The following is a 21,315-nucleotide window of genomic DNA, read 5'->3' as shown; positions in this document are numbered from 1 at the left end:
GGACCGAAAAAGGCCAATGTGACCGATAGGACCAATGTGGACTGAGTAGAACCAAATACGACTAAAGTGGACCAAATATCATGTGGGAAAGACCAAAAAAAGCCTAATCAAACTCCTAAAAATGAGGAAATTGTGTGCTTTTGTGAAAAAGGCCAATAAATCAGTGGAAATTTTTATTTTTTACATCGTAATATATTCATAGATGTTTTTGCTTGAAGGATGTGGGCAAAATTTTACCACAGTAGTCCAAGCCTTACTCTCACCCTAATGGGAATATGTATGAAAAATTAAAACGTCATGTTGCACCAAGCCACCGATTGCATTTTCTTACCTAAAACAGAGATCGTCTCTTCAAGATCACAATGTCATTGGCTGTAACTCATTCAAGCAAAACTGAATTTACAAGAAGGAATAAGTGGGGAAAAAAGAAGCCAAGCAAAATTGAAAATACCGAGGGAGAAGAGGGGGAAAAAATAAAGACAAAAACAAAAATATATCATCAAATATTTACATTCTTCTACAGACTGAAAGCGTTTGCCCAGGCAACTCTGATATTGATGTTACAAGCCTACACAATTGTTCCGCTGTAAAAACTCCAAAGGCCCTTGAGCCTGAGCTGTAAGGAGTACCATATATGTTGCTATATCTTACAACAATAACCATTTTGTATCTCTTTTCCAAAATTAGATCAACCACATGACCAATAGATGTCATGATTGTTACGCAAGGAGGTGGGCTTCTCATCATTGTTGAGAGTGGCGCATCCAACTGAATACGAACACACAAATTTGTATTAGCTTTTTAATTCACTGTGTTACAGATAATTGAATTTCTCATCACTATTATAACAAAGAGTATATATGTTCATAATCACTATTCTGATGAACTTGCAAACGTAGAAATTACATTCTAAGAATTAACACGAAGTTTGATTGCATTATCCTAACAATTCTAAGAACAAGGTCTACCCAACACTGGCTAGAAAAAATATCTTGCACAGACTTATTTACAACTGTCTATATGATTAATTACAAGATGAATCTCAACAAACTGAATCAACAAAGTTAACTGGATGTAAAATACAAAAGAAGCTCAACATGGTTAGCTGAAAGAAAATAAGCAAACCTCATTGCAGTCTTCACGATGCAATAGTCCTACGCAGCTGCCCCAGTCATCAATTATAGGCACAACTGGATTTTTTAAGAAGCGCATAACCACCTTCTTCAAGGCCAGAGTACCATGTAGAGGCCGAGATGCTTCAAAAGGAATCATAATACTCTCAATTGGTTCATCTGGTGATACCTGAAGAGAAATGGTGTACTCAGGCAACCTAAAAGAAAATTTTCTACATCAAAAGGAAAAACTAATATATATCATGAAGACAGTCAAGCAGTGCTGAAAAATATGAAACAAGGGAAACTAGCATTTGCACCCAACATTCAGAATGCTCAATTAAAAGGTCTGATAATTTACTGATTGTTCCAAAAGCTTATACTATTAGGAAATGGTGATTTCACACTCAAGAGTTATTCGAACACTCCTCCTCATGTGTGGGCTTAATAAATGGTCTAACACATGGATTTTTAACTTTTTAAGTAGGAGGTAAAGTGGAGATAGGGTTCAAACTTGGGACCATCTACTTTGATATCATGATAAATTATTTGTTAGTCTCAAAATCTTAAACTATTAGGAAATAATGAATTTAATCACTGAATCATTTTTCTAATAGTGTCCATACAAGAGTCAACTAAATCTGCTTCTTGTGGGTGGTATCACTCAAGTATTGTGATAATTCTAGAACCGAAAATTGGATTTATCAGCCTTGCCCAAAAGTACCAAATTATAGATTATAAAGGTCATTGAATTCACTTAACCATTTTGGCCTAAGTGATCTTCCATATATGAGCCACGGATGGTAAAAAGTGAGTCTACATGCACTGACACCTAAAATATGTATCGCATTCAAAAAATAGTCATTAGGACCTTATGAACATTCCACAATTTGAGAAACAGAGAGACAAGCTGGAAACCTGAGGCAGTAGATGAGGACTGAACATGGATTTGGTGAATCCCAACAAAGCCTCTAAGCGCAGAGCAGCCTGCATTACAGATGTATACTAAAGGTGAGTATATATAAAAGCAAAACCAGAAAATAGCATGATAAACAAGTCTGGAGCAAAAAATTAAAATCAAGAAATTCAGAATAAACCGCTAGTTTTTCAGCTAGCACAAAAGCAGGTGATATTATATGGTGCAACCCAGAAGATATAACCTAAAGGAGACACTTAACATGATTTCTGGATCTGTAAAAAACTATGGAACTTAAATGGCACCTTGCCAGTTGCTCAGCACCACAAACAATTTTTTTCTGTGCATCTTCAAAATCAGGATATCATATTTGCATCAATCTCAAACAAAATATTATACAGACAATCATCACATCAAAACATTGAGTAGTTTAGAGGTTTATTTTGTATTTCATTTATTCCCATTATGCAATCATGGAAATTAACAATGCGATACGCACCAAGCCTCCTCGACTTGTCCATGATATTCCCTTCCATCTTTTAATGATATTTGTTAGATGTTCAACAGCCTCATCAACCTGAAAACAAGCACCAAATACCAAACAGGTTTGAAAACATTAACATCAGTTGCACATGACAATAGTATGGGAAGATGTGCTCTGAATAAAAGGGAAAGGAAAGGTATTTTTTTCTTGTTGTGTGTTGAAGAGAGAGGGTGGGGGGGGGGGGGGGGGGGGGGGGGGGGGGGAGAAAGAAACAAATGAGTACACAATGGTTTAGTTAATGTATGAGATAAAAATTCCAAAGACCATCACAATTGCATGCAGCTACACCAAACAGGTTTGAAAAGTTCCAGATATGTGACGGCAATAAAACAAGGGTAGGAGATGTGACACATTAAGGACATAAAACAGTTGGCTCAGAGATATGTTTGACCAGATTCTAATCCAATATAATTTCTTTTCTCTTAGTCATCATATATTCTTAAGTTCATATTTATACACCACTTAATATCAATGAATAAGAATGCAATTTGGAGACTGGAGGTGAAAATTATGCTAGCATGACTGGCACATAATTACCACTGACAGGGCCCTCATTAGTGCAGACTTAATTTCAATTTTTTATGCTATAATGCAACAATGTCAAATGATTGAATGATAGCAATCAGCTTACACATTCTTCTAGAGGCAGGGTATACTTTTTATTATAGGCCATAACTAATTTGCACCAACCATCATCAGGGAAAACACAAGTAATTGGAGAAAAATAGGACATCTATGCCTGAAAAGACATCAATGTTGATGATTATGTATAACCAGCTCTAGTACCTGGCCATCATTTAAAGCTGCTTCCATGAGAAGATTATCAGCTTCTTCTTGACTTGTCAGGGAGATAGTTCCAGCAGTATCCGGCCACATGCGCTTATGCAGGGTTCTGACCATATCATAATCTCCTCTACCAGCAAAAGCACGCATCAAGGAAAGATAGAGATGAGGCTTCGGTCGCAAGTCTGAATTTCTGCCAGCCTGCTTTAGCATTTCTCCAAATATACAAAGAGCATCTAAACATCACAGACAGAGATTTTAAAGTGTTAACATTTAATATTTGTAAAAACGAATTTATGTTTTAGTTATTAATACATTAAAACAGGATCTGGATCTGCCTTGAAATGTATTAAGCGGGAAGAATAAGAAGAATTGAATTTCACATTGTCCAGCCACAAGAAACTGGGTTCAGATAACAGATATTGATGCCACTAAAAGATACCACCCTTTTGTAGTGTGTATACGTGAATATCAGCATGCAAATATACAAGCTTTATTTCAACAATATGAGCTTGGTGCTTCTCAGCCAAATTCTCTAAATGTAACATGAGCTCTGCTTAATAGTTTTTATGTCAATAGACCCTCCAGTTTCATAATCCATTTAATACTAATTTAGCAAACAGCCCCCCCCCCCCCCCCCCCCCCTTCTCTCTCTCTCTCTCTCTCTCTTCCTTTTGTTTTCTGATGAGAAATGAGTTCATATAGTAATTTTTGGAACATGCTGATTCTTTGTTGCCTTACATTTTGTACAAAAAGATAGCTGTCCTTGATAGGTTTTCAGATAACATGACACTCTGGAAGCACCTAACTACATCTATCTAGCCCCAATTAAGTAAGTATGTAGTCATTTAAAAAGAAATAAAGAATACAGTTAGAGGATTCCTAGCAATCAATTAACTATTCTCTTAATTTTACTCCACTTTACTGCTAGGTTTATAGTCATTTTCACAGGAATATATTCAAGAAAGTTACATACTGAGAGGACACTATAATATGTAGAATGTGACTAACAAACAGTGAGAGAATGCTAGGATATTTGCTACACGATATTCATGAAAATCAACTCCAACTCTTGTTCATAATTCAACTAATTCTATTTGGATTTTCAAGTACTACAAAATCTTTAAATGACATTTTATACTAGTTAGATAATTGTGAGATATGTGTTGGCTCATAGTTGAGTCTTACCATTCATTAAAGTCATATCAACACATGCTGAACAAACGCAACATAAATTATATTGGATCTAAACTTGGATTGCCACCATACAATCCAAATCTGAATCCATTACCTAACCTGGTCACCATTTCAGAATTCTGAAGGAAAATTCAAATGTAACATACCCTTGAATGCGTCACAATTTAGCAATGCATCAACTATTGCAGTGTATGCAGTTCGATCTATAAGCAAATTATGACATGACTTCATTTCCAATACAATCTTCTGAAGTGAAAGCAGATCCTTGCAAAGTGCAAAACCCTACCAAAGAAAAAAGAACAAAGAAATCTTGCTCAGAATTTGAATCAACAAGACAAATATACAAATTTTACATTAACCAAAAGAAAAGCTAAAAGGCCCTTTCCTCAAAGACAAAGTCCTGCTAATTGTATCCTACCAAAAGAAGAATCAATCATAGTTCCAATTTGTGATTATAATGAATCAAGAAAGACATGTTTTACAGAGGAAGACACAAATACTTTTCACCAATCCCTGCCAAAAAATGCTATGATGTCATAACTAATAACTTTTAGATACTGTACAGCTGTAAATGTTTTTGAAATACGTAGATAATGTTTTGCACTGCACACATTTGAACTTCTACAAATTAAGCATTATATAAATTACACAATAAGATAACCACAAGAGCAACCAACCTTAAGTAATGTTGTATAGGTGACAACATCAGGGAAAAGATCATCATGGCCAAATTTCTGTGCTCTGTCCTGAAGAAAGAAAAATGTATAATTTTAGTAATCTAGGCTATTCTCTTGTGCTATTTAAGAGCAATTTCCAGGCTCTAAACTGGCCTTCTGGATACATGCTTGCGACCTTCATTTCCTCCAACACGTGCATTGCTATGTCCAATTTGTCAGTCTTGACACAAGCATAGATTAGCTTATTATAGGTGAGCTTATCAGGCTTTAACCCTAAACGCAATATCTCTTCGTACACGGCTATAGCGGCCAGAGGATGGCCAGTGTTTATATATCCCTGAAAGTTTTTAAAAAAGAGAGAACATTTAGGCAACATAATTGAGCTTCAGAGTTAGATAATTTACATCAAACACTCAAGACCACATCATCAACAACTCCAATTTGGTGAGCTTAATGCTAAAGCACTAAGGGGAAAAACAAAAAACAAAAAAACAAAATCATACACTGCAATTTGCACTTTTCTCACAGATAGCCAGATAGGTCAGTGTCGAACCTTCATTAATAAGTTATACGCTGAGACTGAAGGATTACCGCCTTCACGAAGCACAAAACCATATCGCCTAAGAAGACCATTAGCACGGCGTAAATCTCCTGTACTACAGCAATCCAAGTGAGGACATATCAGTGAGCATGATATGATTGTAATAAAGCAATTTGCAGCTTGAACATTAAATAAAAAACAAAAACAATTTCAATCATAGTCCAAAATACAAAACCAAAAATACCATAAAAGCTATGTTATGAATCTGGTAAAAGTAACCAACAATAAATAAGAAGTGTAAAAAGAGACCAATGTTATCAATTTTCTAACACTGACCAGCTTCAATCAAAGCATCAAGCAGGCCGTAGATAAGTGGTGCAGAAAGCTTTGGATTCCCCACAGCAGTGCCTTGCTCCACAGATTCAAGTAATTCAAATGCTTCATCGATTCTTCGAGCCAGACCCAACCCCTTTATAATTATATTTTAAATAAATAAAAAAACTCCAATCACACTCAAGATAACAGAAAAGGGCATTGATTCTCACACACTCCATACTGTACATCGTCCATACACATCACGCATTTCAAATTTTAAATGTGAACATCGAATAAAAAAAAAAGAGTAGAAGAAGTTATACCTTTAAGAGTGTAGAGTAAGATATAGTGTCAACGCCACAACCGTGTGGGAGTGACATATCAGCGAAAATCTTAAGCGCAGAAGCAATGTCGCCGCAGTGAACACAGGCTTCCAAAACCGCGTTCATCACGATTGTGTTCAGCTTCCCGTGCCGTTTCTTCGCAACCTCGATCTCCTCTAATATCTACAACACACCGTAAAATAAATATAATAACAATTCATAAAAACCACCTCGTCATCACTACTGTTCAAGGTTTTTTGTGCTTATATTCCACACAGAGAGAGAGAGAGAGAGAGAGAGAGAGAGAGACCTTATGAAGTTGTCTTCGACGAGTGAGTTGGACGACGCGGGAGGTGAGTGGCTTGAGATTGGGTTTGTAAGGAGAGGGTTTGGTGACGAAACGACGCCGTGTGGGAATAGAGGAAGAGGAACATATAGATATAGAGTGAGAGAGCGAGAAGGCGTGGATCTGATGCATTCTTGTTTGGGTAAGTTATAGTAATTACCCATCAGCCATAGAAAAGAGAGAGAGTAAAGGTAGTACGGCTGGAACTGTGGAAGTGGATAATGTGAGAGATCAGAAAAAGGGACCAAGTTTGCTCTCTTTCTCTACTTTGCAGGGAAAATTATTGGCGGGTAACGTTGGTGGTGATCCTCATTTTGGGCCTAGCCGGACTCGGCTCTTTTGTCTCTATGAAACATAGCCCATCATTATGTGTCCAATAAGTCTATGAAATATAGCCCATCGTTATGTGTCCAATAAGTCCATTGAAATGTCTTCATCCCCACTTTATTTTTTTATTTTTTTTTATTATTAAAAATATACATTGATACATAGGAGAGGAGGATTTGAATCTAAATATCTCCGCTAAAAATATTAGGAGATGTCAATTAAGTTATAAAACTCTTAGCTCCTCTTCCCTCACTTTTTAAGTATAATTTTTTCAAACAGCTTATTTTCAAAAGGCTAAAAAAAAATTAAAAAAAAAATGTACTATGGGTGTGTTTGGATATCACTTATTTTGCTAAAAACTGAAAACAAAAAAAAATAATTTGGCTTACTGTTCACTCCCCCAAACACTGTTCATTTGCCTTAATGCACTGTTCATGGGACATGAACAGTGCAAGGCGCTGGTCAAAAAAAAAAAAAAAAGGCAAAACGCTAAACGTAGGTGCCAGACGTGGGATCCAAACGGGTACTAAATAGATACTAGACCTAATCTCATACGGAAGGAACCCACAAAAAAGGAATAACAATATTTGTGTGTAAGATTTTATACCATAAGCTATAACTAGGGTAGTTAAATTATATATAATAATGTATAATTACTTGAAATAACAAGTAATATAATGGAGATGAATTTTCAATTACTTGTGATGTTCATTTTGTGTCTTTTTAACATAAGATGAAGAAAAAAAATATTAATTTTCATTAGTTTTGCTTTTGATTTTATTTGTTGATTATGTGTAGTGAATGCCTAATATTAATTTTCATTAGCTTATGAGTTTAAATTGAGGGTTATAAGATAAGAACTCATTCATTTCATTTCCTAGAATGTAAGTATGAAACCAATCCATATACTTTGCTCTCTTAAACTGTAATTAGGAGATAAAGCTTTATAATTTTCTCATCATAATCGAATTACCAAACCAAGTACAAAATTTTACCAGCCCTTATTGTTGTACCAATAAAACCCTTCAGCCCCAGGTGAGGAAACCCCTGATTTTATCCCATCAGGATGCCTAATGTTGTGAACTTGTAATGCACTTAAAAAAAGACTAAGACTATACTAGGAAAGATAAATATAAACATGAAAAAAAAAAAGAAAAAAAAAGAAAAAGAAAAGAGGCATCTATCTGCTTGTCTCACCCCTATTTTTCATCAACCAACTGTTAAAACCACCATTTCATAAGGAATATAAAAATTATTATTTAGCCATGTTGGACATGTTTTTTCCATTTTTGCTGAATATATTTTCTCCTCTTGCCAAACACATTATCGTATGTCGTAGCTTTGCTAAACAGGTTTCCTATGCTTTGTTAAAATATGTCTTTCTTGCCTTATTGAGTACATTATTTTATCTTTATTGATATTCCCGATCGTATACAAAAATTTTCTTGATAAATAAACTGAATTGGACTAAACTGACTGAAATGCTACTCTAATATGATTCAACAAGAGCATAACAATAATAAATAATACGGTTTAGCTTTTAGATATTATATAGATAATTAAAAAAAATTTCTTTACTTTTTTTTCCTTACTTTTATTCTAGTCTCGTTTTCTCTTTCTATCTCTTTGTAAGTCAGAGCCCGAACATATATGCTTATCCTTTCCAATTATTCTTTCTATAAAATTGTTTTCAAATGTGGTTGTTTTACTTGTGTTGATATAACATAGAATGACATGTAAAACGGCTAAGGATGATTCATGAAATCTTTTTGTGTTATGAATTAAGGACGCGTGTTGCTCTTTGATTAAGTGGAATAATCTTTTCTAATAATTGATACTCCATGTTGATTTTGTTCGGTAATTATACAAAGATTCAAACATTGTCCGTTTCAATTTTAGTCGGTGACTTTTCCTCTTACGTGAAAGGTGAATCAAGAAGGTCATCTTTAGATAAAGTGTGAACTAGATAGACGGTGAGTGTGCAGTGCAAATCAATCCAATTTCAATTGTAAACGGTCAACAGCTGCATTGGCTGATTTCTATATTAGAAACACCTCAAACTGTTTAATGCCTTTGATAATTGAGACTATTTCTCAAAGAGAAGAAACTTTGTTATGAGTAAGAAGAATTCAGCCTTGTTTGGAAACTAAGCCTTGTCTACCACCTAATGCCTATGACCAAAGCAGCAATAGCTACAGGCGAACCGGCCTACAGTTTAGCTCCCGAACATTGACTTTTTTTTTTCGGATAGACCCAATCATTCACTTTGAAATGCTACTTTGTGAGCAGGTTACTTCTCCAAGTTGGTAACGATTTATTTCCACCGTTTTTTTTTTTTAAGTAAAATGTTATATCTATGATATTTTCACAACAAATTATAAATTGAATTATTGTAGGTTGTCATTAGTTGTTACTAAATGGTCAAAAAAATAATTTCAGTAATGAGCTCAAATTAAAACCGATAACAACTTATCATTTATAATTTGTTGTGAAAATATTATGGACGTAACACTTCTCTTATTTTTATCCATTTTACATAATTTATTGAACTTCTAAGTGTTTATAAAATCCAGTTGAGACTACAATATTCTATTAGTATTTACTTGGATTGAGATCCAATGCAATAATACAATCTCTCTCACACACTTTTTCAGAATTTCTGACTATTTTTTTTAACTCTCTAACTTTTTTACTTTTTTTAACTTTCTTAACCCAATGGTTTATATCAAAAGTTAATCTTTCAACTTTTGATCTAAACTATTCAAAATATATTGTTATTGCCCCAGATCTCAATCTATGTTTACTCCTCTTCTATCTATATTATGAACATGCTTTATCTTATATTCTAGTTCCACATTTATGTTTTACTGAACTTTAATAAAGGAAGAGGTATTCCTAAAAAAAAAAAATATATATATATATATATATATATAACAATAATGATTAAGGGAGATTTAATCCAAACAAACTAGTAAACTGTTTTTACCTACTCATTACATCATTTCATTGAACTTCTAAGTGTTTATAAAACCCAGTTGAGACTACAATATTCTATATTATAGTGTTTACTCGGATTGAGATCCGGTGCAATAATACAATCTCTCTCACACACTTTTTCAGAATTTCTGACTTTTTTTTTTTAACTCTCTAACTTTTTTACTTTTTTTAACTTTCTTAACCCAATGGTTTATATCAAAAGTTAATCTTTCAACTTTTGATCTAAACCATTCAAAATGTATTGTTATTGCCCTGGATCTCAATCTATATTTACTCCTCTTCTATCTATATTATGAACATGCTTTATGTTATATCTAGTTCCACATTTATGTTTTACTGAACTTTAATAAAGGAAGAGGTATTCCTAAATATATATATATATATATATATATAACAATAATGATTAAGGGAGATTTAATCCAAACAAACTAGTAAACTGTTTTTACCTACTCATTACATCATTTCATTGTTTCCTCCACACACACAAAAAAAAAAAAAAAAAAAAAAAAAAAAAAAAAAAAGTTGTAGACTCAATTTTTCCAAAAAAAAATAAATAAATAAACACTTGGGTCTAACTGATGATATATATATATATATATACACACACACACTAGTCTTTAAGATATGACTCTTTTATTTTTTTGAGTAAAGGTTAATACTTTGTATCTATGTTAGAAATATATATTTTTATTTTTCAAACAAATAAAAAGGATAAACTTTAGAATAATTTATTTTTTGAACATGAAGGGGAAAAAAATCCTAAATTTTAGGAGTTCTCTTTTTCAATTCAAAATGAAATTTGTTATTTGACATTTATAACTTTTTTTCTAAATAAAGTTACTCTTCATTAATGAGGTATTTTTAAACTATATAAAAGTCCAGTTCCAATAGGGGAATCCTCTTATCTCTATATATTAAGAGGATTCAGAAAGTTATTTATTGCATTTTTTACTATAAAAATTATCCATAATTTAATTAACTTATCATTATTCCTAAAACATAAAAAAGAGGTTAAAACAATAAATTGACAAAAATAAAAAAAACCTACCCATGTTTATAAACTTGCCTCATGTTCTATAAAACTTCCCACTACCCCATGTTTACAACCAAAACTACCCCATGTTTCTATAAAAAATAAAAATAAAAACTACCCCATGTTCTTTAAAATAAAATAAAAAGTAAAAAAAACCTACCCCAAGTTCATATTAAAAAAAAACTATCTAAAAAAAAATCTTATTACACGTTCAAAGCGAATGTGATAATGTTAATATATAGTATAGATATGTCAAACCATGATACGCAAAAGACGGTACACACCGTTTTAAAAGGGAAGGAGGTGGGGGCCTCAACTCTCAACATATCTAAATTCTAAAAACAAAAATGAGAGTAGATGTCCTACTTTTGTGTTTGATTGATCCATACTCTACAGGACCCCATCTTAATGACGGTAGTTGAAAGGTTTAAATCATAAGCATTTTAATACGCATGTTTTTGGCTTTAAACTTCTCCATCACTCAATCGAATTGAGTCAATTCAAAATATGAATGGAGTCAATTTATATAATTGATCTATGTTTTAGCTTCATTACTTTATATCCAACATTCCAACTACCCCCAAAAAGAAAGACCAATTTCCAACTCCAAATTGACCCCTTGGACAGCAAAATAATTTGATTGGGTTTTTTCATTTTTGTCATTATTCATTTCGATTGGTTTAGTTTAAAGTTAAACAGGTGAGAAATTTGAGAGTTTTGAAAATGCCAAAGTGGCGAGAGAGAATACCTAGAAGTCTATCATGACTCATTTGGACGATAATTTTGATCCTAATATAAGTGTTTGTTTGGCTAGTTTATTTTTTGCCAACTTATTTTATTATTCAGCTTATTTTTACTACTATTTATGGGTCTCACTGTACTTTTTGATACTCTTTATGAGTCCTACCGTATTATTTCAATTAACATTTATATTTTTCTACTGTACGTTTAGCAAAAAATTTTCAGTTTCAGTAAAATAAATGAATTCCAAACAAACCATAAAAGTCTGTTTGGAAACAACTTATTTAGCTGAAACTAAAAACTTTTTACTGAAAGTACTGTAGATAAAGCTAAAAGATAGTTGAAATAGTACAGTAAGACCCATGAATAGTACCAAAAAGTGCAATAAGACTAATGAATAGTAGCAAAAAAAAAACTGAATAGTAAAAAAAACTGGTTTTTTAAACCAATGTCAAACGCAACCTAATTATATTATTAATAAAAAACTAGGAATCAACCAACCACATATAATCAATCCAACCTTACTTACCTTTTACTCAAAAAAATAAAAATAAAAATAAAAATCAATCCAACCAGGAAACCAAAGACTTCTGGTAGTTAATCCAACTAGGCGAACACAGATAATCAGTTTGGTTTTGAACTGCCTAAACTAAAAGACTATAACTAGGCAATTCTTAACTTTAGCATTTTCTTTTATTAAAATAAAGTTTCAAAGCTCAAAGTTCGTAGTAACATCATTGTATGAAGACCAGGTGATTACGTATTCTCTTTCTCATCCTCATGTAAATCTGTGTTCTTATGCAGTTTTGTTTCCGATGTGTTTACTAAAAAATTTTCTCATTTATATAAAATTTTCTTGACATTTTTTTCATCCAACCACCCCTAAGGACCCCAACCCCTTCCAAAATTTCCTCCATCTAGTATTTACCCTTTCAATAATTTGTTACATGCCTTGATATAGTGAGTCTCACGCCATGCGTCATAGGATTTAAGTTGGTTTTGAACAAAACCCTACAAATCCCTTAAAAAGACCTAAAAAACTAAATTTAATCCTTCTCATGTTAATTGGTTTTTTTTTGGGTGTAGATGTGATTTTTTCATGTATACCACCATATATAAATGAAAAACAGGTGAATATCATATTAACGTGAAAAAAATGAAAAAAATAATAATAAGGACATAATATAAAATAAAATGTTAATCTTTTATATCAATGTATTTCAATGCGTATTGTAAAATGTGCTAAACCAAGTTAAAATTAAGAATAATGATGTTTGTCTCACATTGGTTAACGGTTGTGTGTGTTTAGTGTCCGCTGTTTATAACTTCAGTCTACAACTATAAAGGTTAGGCCCTTTTATAATTGTACTCTATTTATGTAATGTATTATAAACCCGATTTAAAACATTATTATAATTTTTGTGTGTGTTCTAATAAGTATTACTGTTTACTTAAAAAAAAAAATAGGGATGTTTGTCCCATATTGGTTGTGTGTGTCTAGTAAAGAATAAGGGTGTTTGTCCCATATTGGTTGTGTGTGTCTAGTATCTGTTGTTTATAATTCCAGTCTATAATTACAAATGTTAGGCCCTTTTGTAGTTGTACTTTGGTTATATAATGTATTATAAACCCGATTTAAAAAACTATTATTGTTTTCGTGTGTGTTCTAATAAGTATTACTGTTTACTAAAAAAAAAAAGTTAATATTAAGAAAAATTTATTTCATTCTCTTAAAATTAATTAAAGTAAAATGTTATTTTCAAACATATTAATTAAGAACATCATACCTGATGTGGGACTCATCATATACCCATACACATTACACAAATTAATCAAATTGGGACATCACAATTTTTCCCACTTAAATCCCTAATATCCTTGTTAGGGCCCACTTTATAGGGTAGTGTCTTGAGCCCACATGAGGTTATTGGGCCGGCTCTGATACCATATGTAACGACCCAAGAAAAAGCGTTAGCCACATCTACGCTATACCTCAAAAGGACTAGTCACAATTGAGATTCCTTATAGTTGTTAATAAAGCTCAATTTAACCCAGTATATGCTCGATGTAAGACTCATTACATACTCATATAAATCATACAAATCAATCAAATTGGAATATCACAAAATCTATATTCCCCTCTTTGTATCTTTTTTATTCCACAATGATATATATATATATATATATATCATTGTGGCTTAAATTATACTTTTAATATAATTTGAGAGGGTAGCTTAATTTTGACTAACTTCAGCAACAATTTAATAACATTATTATAAACTGTTCGTTGCAAAAGTCTTAGCTGCTTATGATTTCAAATGTTCTGACATGAAGATTTGGTTGCATGATTTTCCGCCATTTCTTACTGATTGTAGACAGGAGTGATAAAATATTGGTGCATTTTAATATTTGTCACGACCACTACATATTCAAAATACAGTTTATGTGTGTCAATTTTGTCATGCTGTGAGCTGTTATATTTCTATGAAACAGACAATAAGTTTACAATTCAATAATTACGACGGGAAGAGAAATCTTACTCCTAGATGTTTCAATTAAAAACATCAAAATATGTTAACAAAGTAAATTACAACTTTACAAGGCGCTTGACTTAGATATATGATTTTGATTATAGTTGAAAAAGAAAGTCTAGGATACAACTTTTGTGTCACAACAACAGCGTAGTCGTCGATGAATAGTGAAGAAAAAGTGATGAGTTTATATGACAGTGTTGTATATTATTCACAATCAACCATTTTAATAAGTTATAGTCATAAAAGGTTGTAATTGAAATGAAACTTCACAATTAACATGAAATTCAAAGATACTTGATATCAAATTATAGGACAATAAGAATGATACTCCTAGTATAAGATCGGAGTACAATTAAACTCTAATTTGAATTTCTGATTGAGCTTTCAGTTTAATAAATTATATTCTTCTCAAAAAAAAAGTTTAATATATTATATACTATTAATAAATTACGGGTAAATTTTCTTGTAATTATGCTATTTATTTGGATTAAAGTGGGTTGGTAAATGAAAAGATGCGATAGTTCAATTTGTTAACATGGAGTTCTTACATGCATTCTAATTCTAATCTTAGAATCTCAACATCATAACAATTATATCACACAATATTTATGTAAATAAATAGTTTATAATTTTTTAATTTTGAGTAGGTCTTATAAAAAATCCCTTGTGCACGCTTACAATATTCAAAGTTACACCAAATGAGTTTATATATAATTTTATAAGTTATATTTGGAGATATTTATTTGTACAAAGAAAAGTGTTTTATTTGGTGATTAGATTAAGTTATACTATCATTCAATCGGGTTATTGTCTTCTATAGGGGACAAATCAAATAGAAAATTTATTGCACTGGTAGTCTGGTATATGACTTTTGCTAATAGTAAAGGGCTTGAATCTTCTTAAACAAAGTGACAGTGATGTGGTTCATCATGATTGTTTTGGTCTAATTTTTATTTTTGTATCTCAAATTGATTTCCTGGTTTCATTCTAATTTTGAATTTCTTGTAATTTTCTAATTTATTTTTAGTCTATTGTCATTAATAATAAACATAATAGATATAAAGAAATCCTTATTTTACTCGAGTTACCCTATTTCTTTGAACTTAGTTATCCTTAGTTAAGTGATAAAGTTCCTAATTTATCCTTTGCTTATGGATAAAAGTAAAACCCCTATTTTGCTATTCAGTTGCTTTATCTACAAACAAATTTACTCATTTTTAATAAATAAATAAAATGTCAATCCAAACGTGAAACACTTATTTTCTTATAAGAGGTTGGTATATGATTTTCAGGGGGGGAAATCTTCTAATAACAGATCACGTACAACTAGAACGTGAGGTAATTAGGTGAGACGCCAACTCAAAATTCAAATACAGTATTAAATTAATAAGACAAGATTGCTTATCTAAAAAATTAATAAGATATAAGATTAAATATTACCAATATGTTAGTCAAATGAATTTTTATCCATCAAAATAAAAAAAATTGGTACACAAAAGTAAAACACACCCAGGAAAAAAAAAAATACAATACAATACGATCTGCGTATCTTAACAGCAGTAATCATAATTAGTCCACAACTGTTTAAAATATATACTTCTAACGATTTTGCGGTAGATTCACCAATGTTTTATATATATATATATATATATATATACATATATGTATCAATATCATGCTAGTATCATTGCGCTTAATCGGGTATAAACTCAACAAATCTTTTATCAGAAAAGATCAACTCAACTAATCCATTCTCTGGAAAGATCAACTCAACCAATACTTTTTCGGAAGAGATCAACTCAACCCTCATCAGATGATTCTCCTTTGTCTCTGTTTTTCGGATTTGTGTTCATGTATTCTGTTTTTTATAATAGAAGGCTTAGAGGCAAATATTTTGATGGACACGTGTACGCTTGGGATTAGATTTTTAGCTCTCTTTTTGCTACAGACTACAGTACTTTAAGTAAATCATCAATCCACTTGTATTTTTAACTTTTAGCAAAAAAGTTAAATAAGTAAATCATATATAATATATATATATATAGCTAAAACCCAAAGAAAATCCGATTAAATTTTAAATTGGAGTCTAATTTTGCGTTATATGTCTTATTTAATTTTTAAATTTGTGTCAAGTGAATTATTAGATGCAAAAATCAAAGAGCCTAAATTCAATTAGATTCTAAATTAAATTTTAATTGAAATTCAATTTTGTACCATGTGTCCCATCTAAAATTTTAAATTTTTTGGCAAGTGAATTATTGGGTGCAAAAACCGAATAGTCTAGATTCAATTAGATTCTAAATCATGTCTAATTTTGTGCTATGTGTCTTGTCTAATTTTTAAATTTACGTGTCAAGTGAATTATTAAGTACAAAGATCAAAGAATTTAATTTCAATTTGATTCTAAATTAAATTTTAATTGAAGTTCAATTTTGTGTCATGTGTCCCATCTAAATTTTTTATTTTTGTGGTAAGTGAATTATTGGGTACAAAAAACGAAGAGTTTAGATCCAATTAGATTTTAAATCAGGTCTAATTTTGTGTCATGTATCTCATCTAATTTTTAAATTTGTGTGTCAAGTGAATTATTAGGTGCAAAAATCAAAAAGTCTAAATTCAATTAGATTCTAAATTGAATTTTAATTGAAATTCAATTTTGTACCATGTGTTTCATCTAATTTTTTTAATTTTTGTGGCAAGTGAATTATTAGGTACAAAAATCAAAGAGTCTAGATTCAATTAGATTCTAAATCACATATATATATATATATATATATATAGCCAGAGTTGAGAGAAATCTAATTAAATTATAAATTGGAATCTAATTTTAAGCCATGTGTCTCATCTAATTTTTAAATTTATGTGTCAAGTGATAAATTATAAGGAGCAAAAATCAAAAAGTCTAAATTTAATTAGATTCTAAATTGAATTTTAAATGAAGTTCAATTTTTTGTCATGTGTCCCATCTAATTTTTTAATTTTTGTGGCAAGTGAATTAGGGTGCAAAAACTGAAAAATCTAGATCCAATCATATTCTAAATTATATATATATATATATATATATAAAATGAAAAACCATTACATATTTTAGAAATTCATGGTTTAAAAAATTTGTAAGTTTTAATTCTTACACCAAATTTGTTAGTTGTTAAGTGTTGGCATTGAGGAAAATGTTTGTTTTCTCTCTATTTATTTTTCTGCCCCAAACCTTTTTCATAGACTAAGAGTAAATCAATGACCCTTTAACATTCCTCCACTGTAGCCCGGCAAAAGAGTACACTATCATCTACCTGGTCATAAGTCTTGCTCATATCAAGTTTTAGAGCCATAAAACCCAATTGGCCTTGGATTTTTCTTTTAAGGTAATGCAAGGTCTCAAAAGCCACGAGTATGTTATCAGTAATAAGTCTACTAGAGAGAAAAGCACTTTGAGAACCATCTATCACATGGGATAAACTTTTTTTCCAAATGGTTGACCACCACTTTAGCAATTAATTTGTATACCACTTTACACAAGCTAATTGGTCTAAACTCTGATACACTTTTCGAGTTTTTTACCTTTGTGATAAGGGAGATGAAGGTAGAATTTAGAGATTCATGAACCATACTCGAGTTTAGTGCATTAAGGACAATAGAAACTACATCCTCACCAACAATATGCCAATAAGTTTTGTAAAAAATGGGAGACATACCGTCGAGCCCGAAGGAATGAGTGGGGCCATTTGTTTGAGAGCAAGGAGCACTTCATCTGCCTTGTAGTCACGGCTTAAGGCAGCACTCATGTCCTCTGTGATCGCCGGTTGCAAGCCCATGAGAATTTCATCAAACTGACTTGGATTTGAGGTTGTGAACAAGTATTGGAATTAAGATTCCACCACTCTGCCCATTACCTCTTCCTCTTCAACCCAAACTCCGTCCCCATCTTCTAAGCCCAGAATTTGGTTGCGTTTATTTCTTTGGTTTACTCTACAGTGAAAATAACCAGAGTTTTTATCACCTTCATTCAACCAGGCCGTAAGGGACCATTGTTTCCACATGCATTCTTCCTTAGGATTTAAGTTCCTCTTTAATGCTTTATCAAAAAAAAAAAAAAAAATCTTCTTTAATGAAAATAGATATATTTTAGATAAAATAAATACATTAAATAAATAAAATTTCAATTATGAAATAGAAATATCAATAAGCGTGCTCTAACAAACGAATTTTTATTATTATTTTTATTTTAAAAACAATACTCTCTCTGTCCCACTTTGTTTGTCCTGTTTGAAAAATTAAAATTTTTAAGGGAACATCATTTATTGTCTTGTCTACCTTTTAAAAATGTATAAGTTTCCAAAACTACCCTTAAATAAATTTATCAAAAAATTGAATTATTAATAAAATAGTGGTATAATAAGAACATTAGTAAATTAATGACTTTTATTTTTAGAAATAGGAAAATATTTTAGGACATTCCAAAATGGAATAGAGGACAAACAAAGTGGGACGGAGGGAGTAATAATAAAGTTACAGGTTTTACTAAAAAAATTAGTTTCGTCCTTTCTTTTTATTAGTGATGAATGAGTAAGTCTATTTTAATTTTTTTTAATAAATATATAAAATTTTAACTTCTATACAAAAAGTATTTTATATCAGATAATATCACATCATCCATATCAAAATCTAATAAACAAAAGAGATGTGCGTAAAAATAATTGCTCACTAACACGTGTCTTTCTTTTGTCAATAGGGTAGTTATTTTTTACCAACATATCTTATATTTATTGAATTTTGATACCGCTAACATGATATCATTTGATACCAAATACCTTCTCCTTATATCTCTACATATTAAGAGGATTTAAAAAGTTAGTTATTGTCTTTTTAACTTTCAAAAATACTCCTAATTTAATTAACTTATCCTTATTTCTAAAACCATAAAAAGAGTTTAAAACTGTAGATTGACAAAAATTAAAAACAAAAGACCTACCCAAGTTTACCCCCTGTTTTATAAAACTTCCCACTGCCCACGTCTACCCAACCCAAACTACCCCTGTTCATATAAAAAAACCTACCATGTGGTCTAAAAAAAAAAAGAACTACCCTAAGTTTTTATTAAAAATAAAAACTATCTAAAAAAACCTCATTACACGTATGTAGCGTGTGCGATAAGGCTTCGTTTTTTTTTTTTTTTTGGGAGTGACTATAACGATTATTTTTTTTATCCTAAGTAAAAATACTGAACACATTAACACACCGCTAAAAAAAATAAAAAATTGACAGTATTACTATTTCCTCCCAAAAAAAAAAAAAAAAAAAGGACAGTAGGCAGAAAAGCACTAAACAACTCGAAGAATCATCGCACGTTATCAGTATTCATTATCTCTCTGCCTCTCTATATCTTTGACTCTGTGGCTTTTTTCGGCTATATATTTAGCACAACAAAAATACTTCTCTGCAACTCAATACCACCCATTTTTTACAAGTTCCGAATTCTAAAACTTTCAGGTTCAGCAACCATAAAGTAGTTTATTATAATTATTATTCCTTGTCAAACTTCAGTTTGAAGAATGACAATTCCGGGGTCTTCATCGAAGCTAGAAACCAAAGATTCCGAAGAAGCTGACAAGAATTCTGTGCCGTTGATCCCAGGTTTACCAGACCACATCGTCGAGCTCTGTCTTCTTCGTGTTCCATACCCAGAACAACCTTTGGTACGTTCAGTTTGTTCCTCATGGAAAAGGTTCATCACCGACCCAACTTTTCTTGTCACCAGAAATGCTCTCTCACTCTCTTTGCCTTACGTATTCGTTTCTGCATTTCACAAATCAACGGCCAGGATTCAGTGGCATGCTCTTGACCCCAGGTCCGGCCGTTGGTTTGTCTTGCCTCCGATGCCAGAGTGCCCTCCTGGCTTTGTGTGTGTCTCACTGCCACGTCAGGGGAAACTCTTTGTTTTGGGTGGGGTGGGATCAGATACGGAGAGTTCCACACAGAGCACGATCATGTACCGTTCATCAACCAATCAATGGTCGGTTTTGTCTCCCATGCTGACCCCACGATCGTGTTTCGCAGCTGGGAGTATTAATGGGAAGATCATAACCGTTGGCGGAGGTGGGACCAGCTCAACTGGGGCGATCACAGCCGTTGAGTCTTATGACCCAGAAGGTGACACGTGGACTCCGGTAGCTAATATGGACACGTGCTTGAAAAGGTACGATTCTGCTGTGGTCGGTAACAAGATGTACGTTACGGAAGGGTGGACGTGGCCGGTAAGATTTTCGCCGAGGGGTGGGGTGTACGACCCTGATTGTGACACGTGGCGAGAGGCAAGTCAAGCGATGAGGGAGGGGTGGACAGGACTGAGTGTTGTTTTGGGTGACAGGCTGTTTGTGATATCAGAGTATGGAGATTGTCCATTGAAGGTGTACGATCCTGATTGTGACACGTGGCGGTACGTGGGTGGACAAAAGTTCCCACGTGAGGAAATGAATAAGCCCTTGGCTGTGAATGGTGTGGATGGGAAAATTTGCGTGGTGTCATTTGGATTGAAGGTCGCTCTAGGGAAAGTAGGTGAAGTTGGAAATGGAGATTTTAAGGTAGAGTGGGAAATAGTGGATGGTCCTGAGGCTTTTCGCGACTTCTCTGCTTTGAATTGCCAGGTGCTTTATGGATAATAAGAATTCAAAAAGCACAATTTTCACCATTTTTGTCAGGTGAGTCGTGGGTAATGGAAAAAAAAAATGGATTTATAATTTTTTCACTCACAATTCACCCCATGAACTAATTGTGCAAAGTTGTAGATATTGTTGTGGTACGGGTCTTACTCAAAATATTGGATTCATTGCCATTCTGATAAGGCCGACAGAGTAGGATTCAATTGTTTTTGGCTAGGTTATTGTATATGATTCTACGTGTTAATTAAATAAAAAAAAAAAAGATTCTACTTT

General features: G+C 32.2%; 2 protein-coding genes across 2 annotated transcripts; one reads left to right on the top strand and one right to left on the bottom strand.

The window, feature by feature from the left end:
* Window positions 1-476: 476 nt before the first annotated feature.
* On the bottom strand, window positions 477-7,025 carry LOC126709295 (pentatricopeptide repeat-containing protein At5g10690). The gene is made up of 12 exons (XM_050409482.1): window positions 6,719-7,025; window positions 6,409-6,591; window positions 6,107-6,239; window positions 5,783-5,880; window positions 5,405-5,566; window positions 5,230-5,298; window positions 4,699-4,834; window positions 3,359-3,591; window positions 2,528-2,605; window positions 2,031-2,099; window positions 1,126-1,302; window positions 477-768 (listed from the first exon to the last, which is right to left on the bottom strand). Exons 1-12 carry the CDS (start codon window positions 6,884-6,886, stop codon window positions 508-510), a joined length of 1,767 nt encoding a protein of 588 aa, XP_050265439.1. The 5' UTR covers window positions 6,887-7,025; the 3' UTR covers window positions 477-507.
* Window positions 7,026-19,699: 12,674 nt separating this feature from the next.
* On the top strand, window positions 19,700-21,315 carry LOC126709581 (F-box protein AFR). Its single transcript, XM_050409874.1, has one exon. It carries the CDS (start codon window positions 19,936-19,938, stop codon window positions 21,040-21,042), a length of 1,107 nt encoding a protein of 368 aa, XP_050265831.1. The 5' UTR covers window positions 19,700-19,935; the 3' UTR covers window positions 21,043-21,315.

This window comes from Quercus robur, chromosome 12 (assembly GCF_932294415.1).
Source record: "Quercus robur chromosome 12, dhQueRobu3.1, whole genome shotgun sequence".
Classification (NCBI taxonomy): domain Eukaryota; kingdom Viridiplantae; phylum Streptophyta; class Magnoliopsida; order Fagales; family Fagaceae; genus Quercus; species Quercus robur.
Note: the sequence above shows the minus strand (reverse complement) of the source record. Positions and strands in the feature narration are given on the sequence as shown.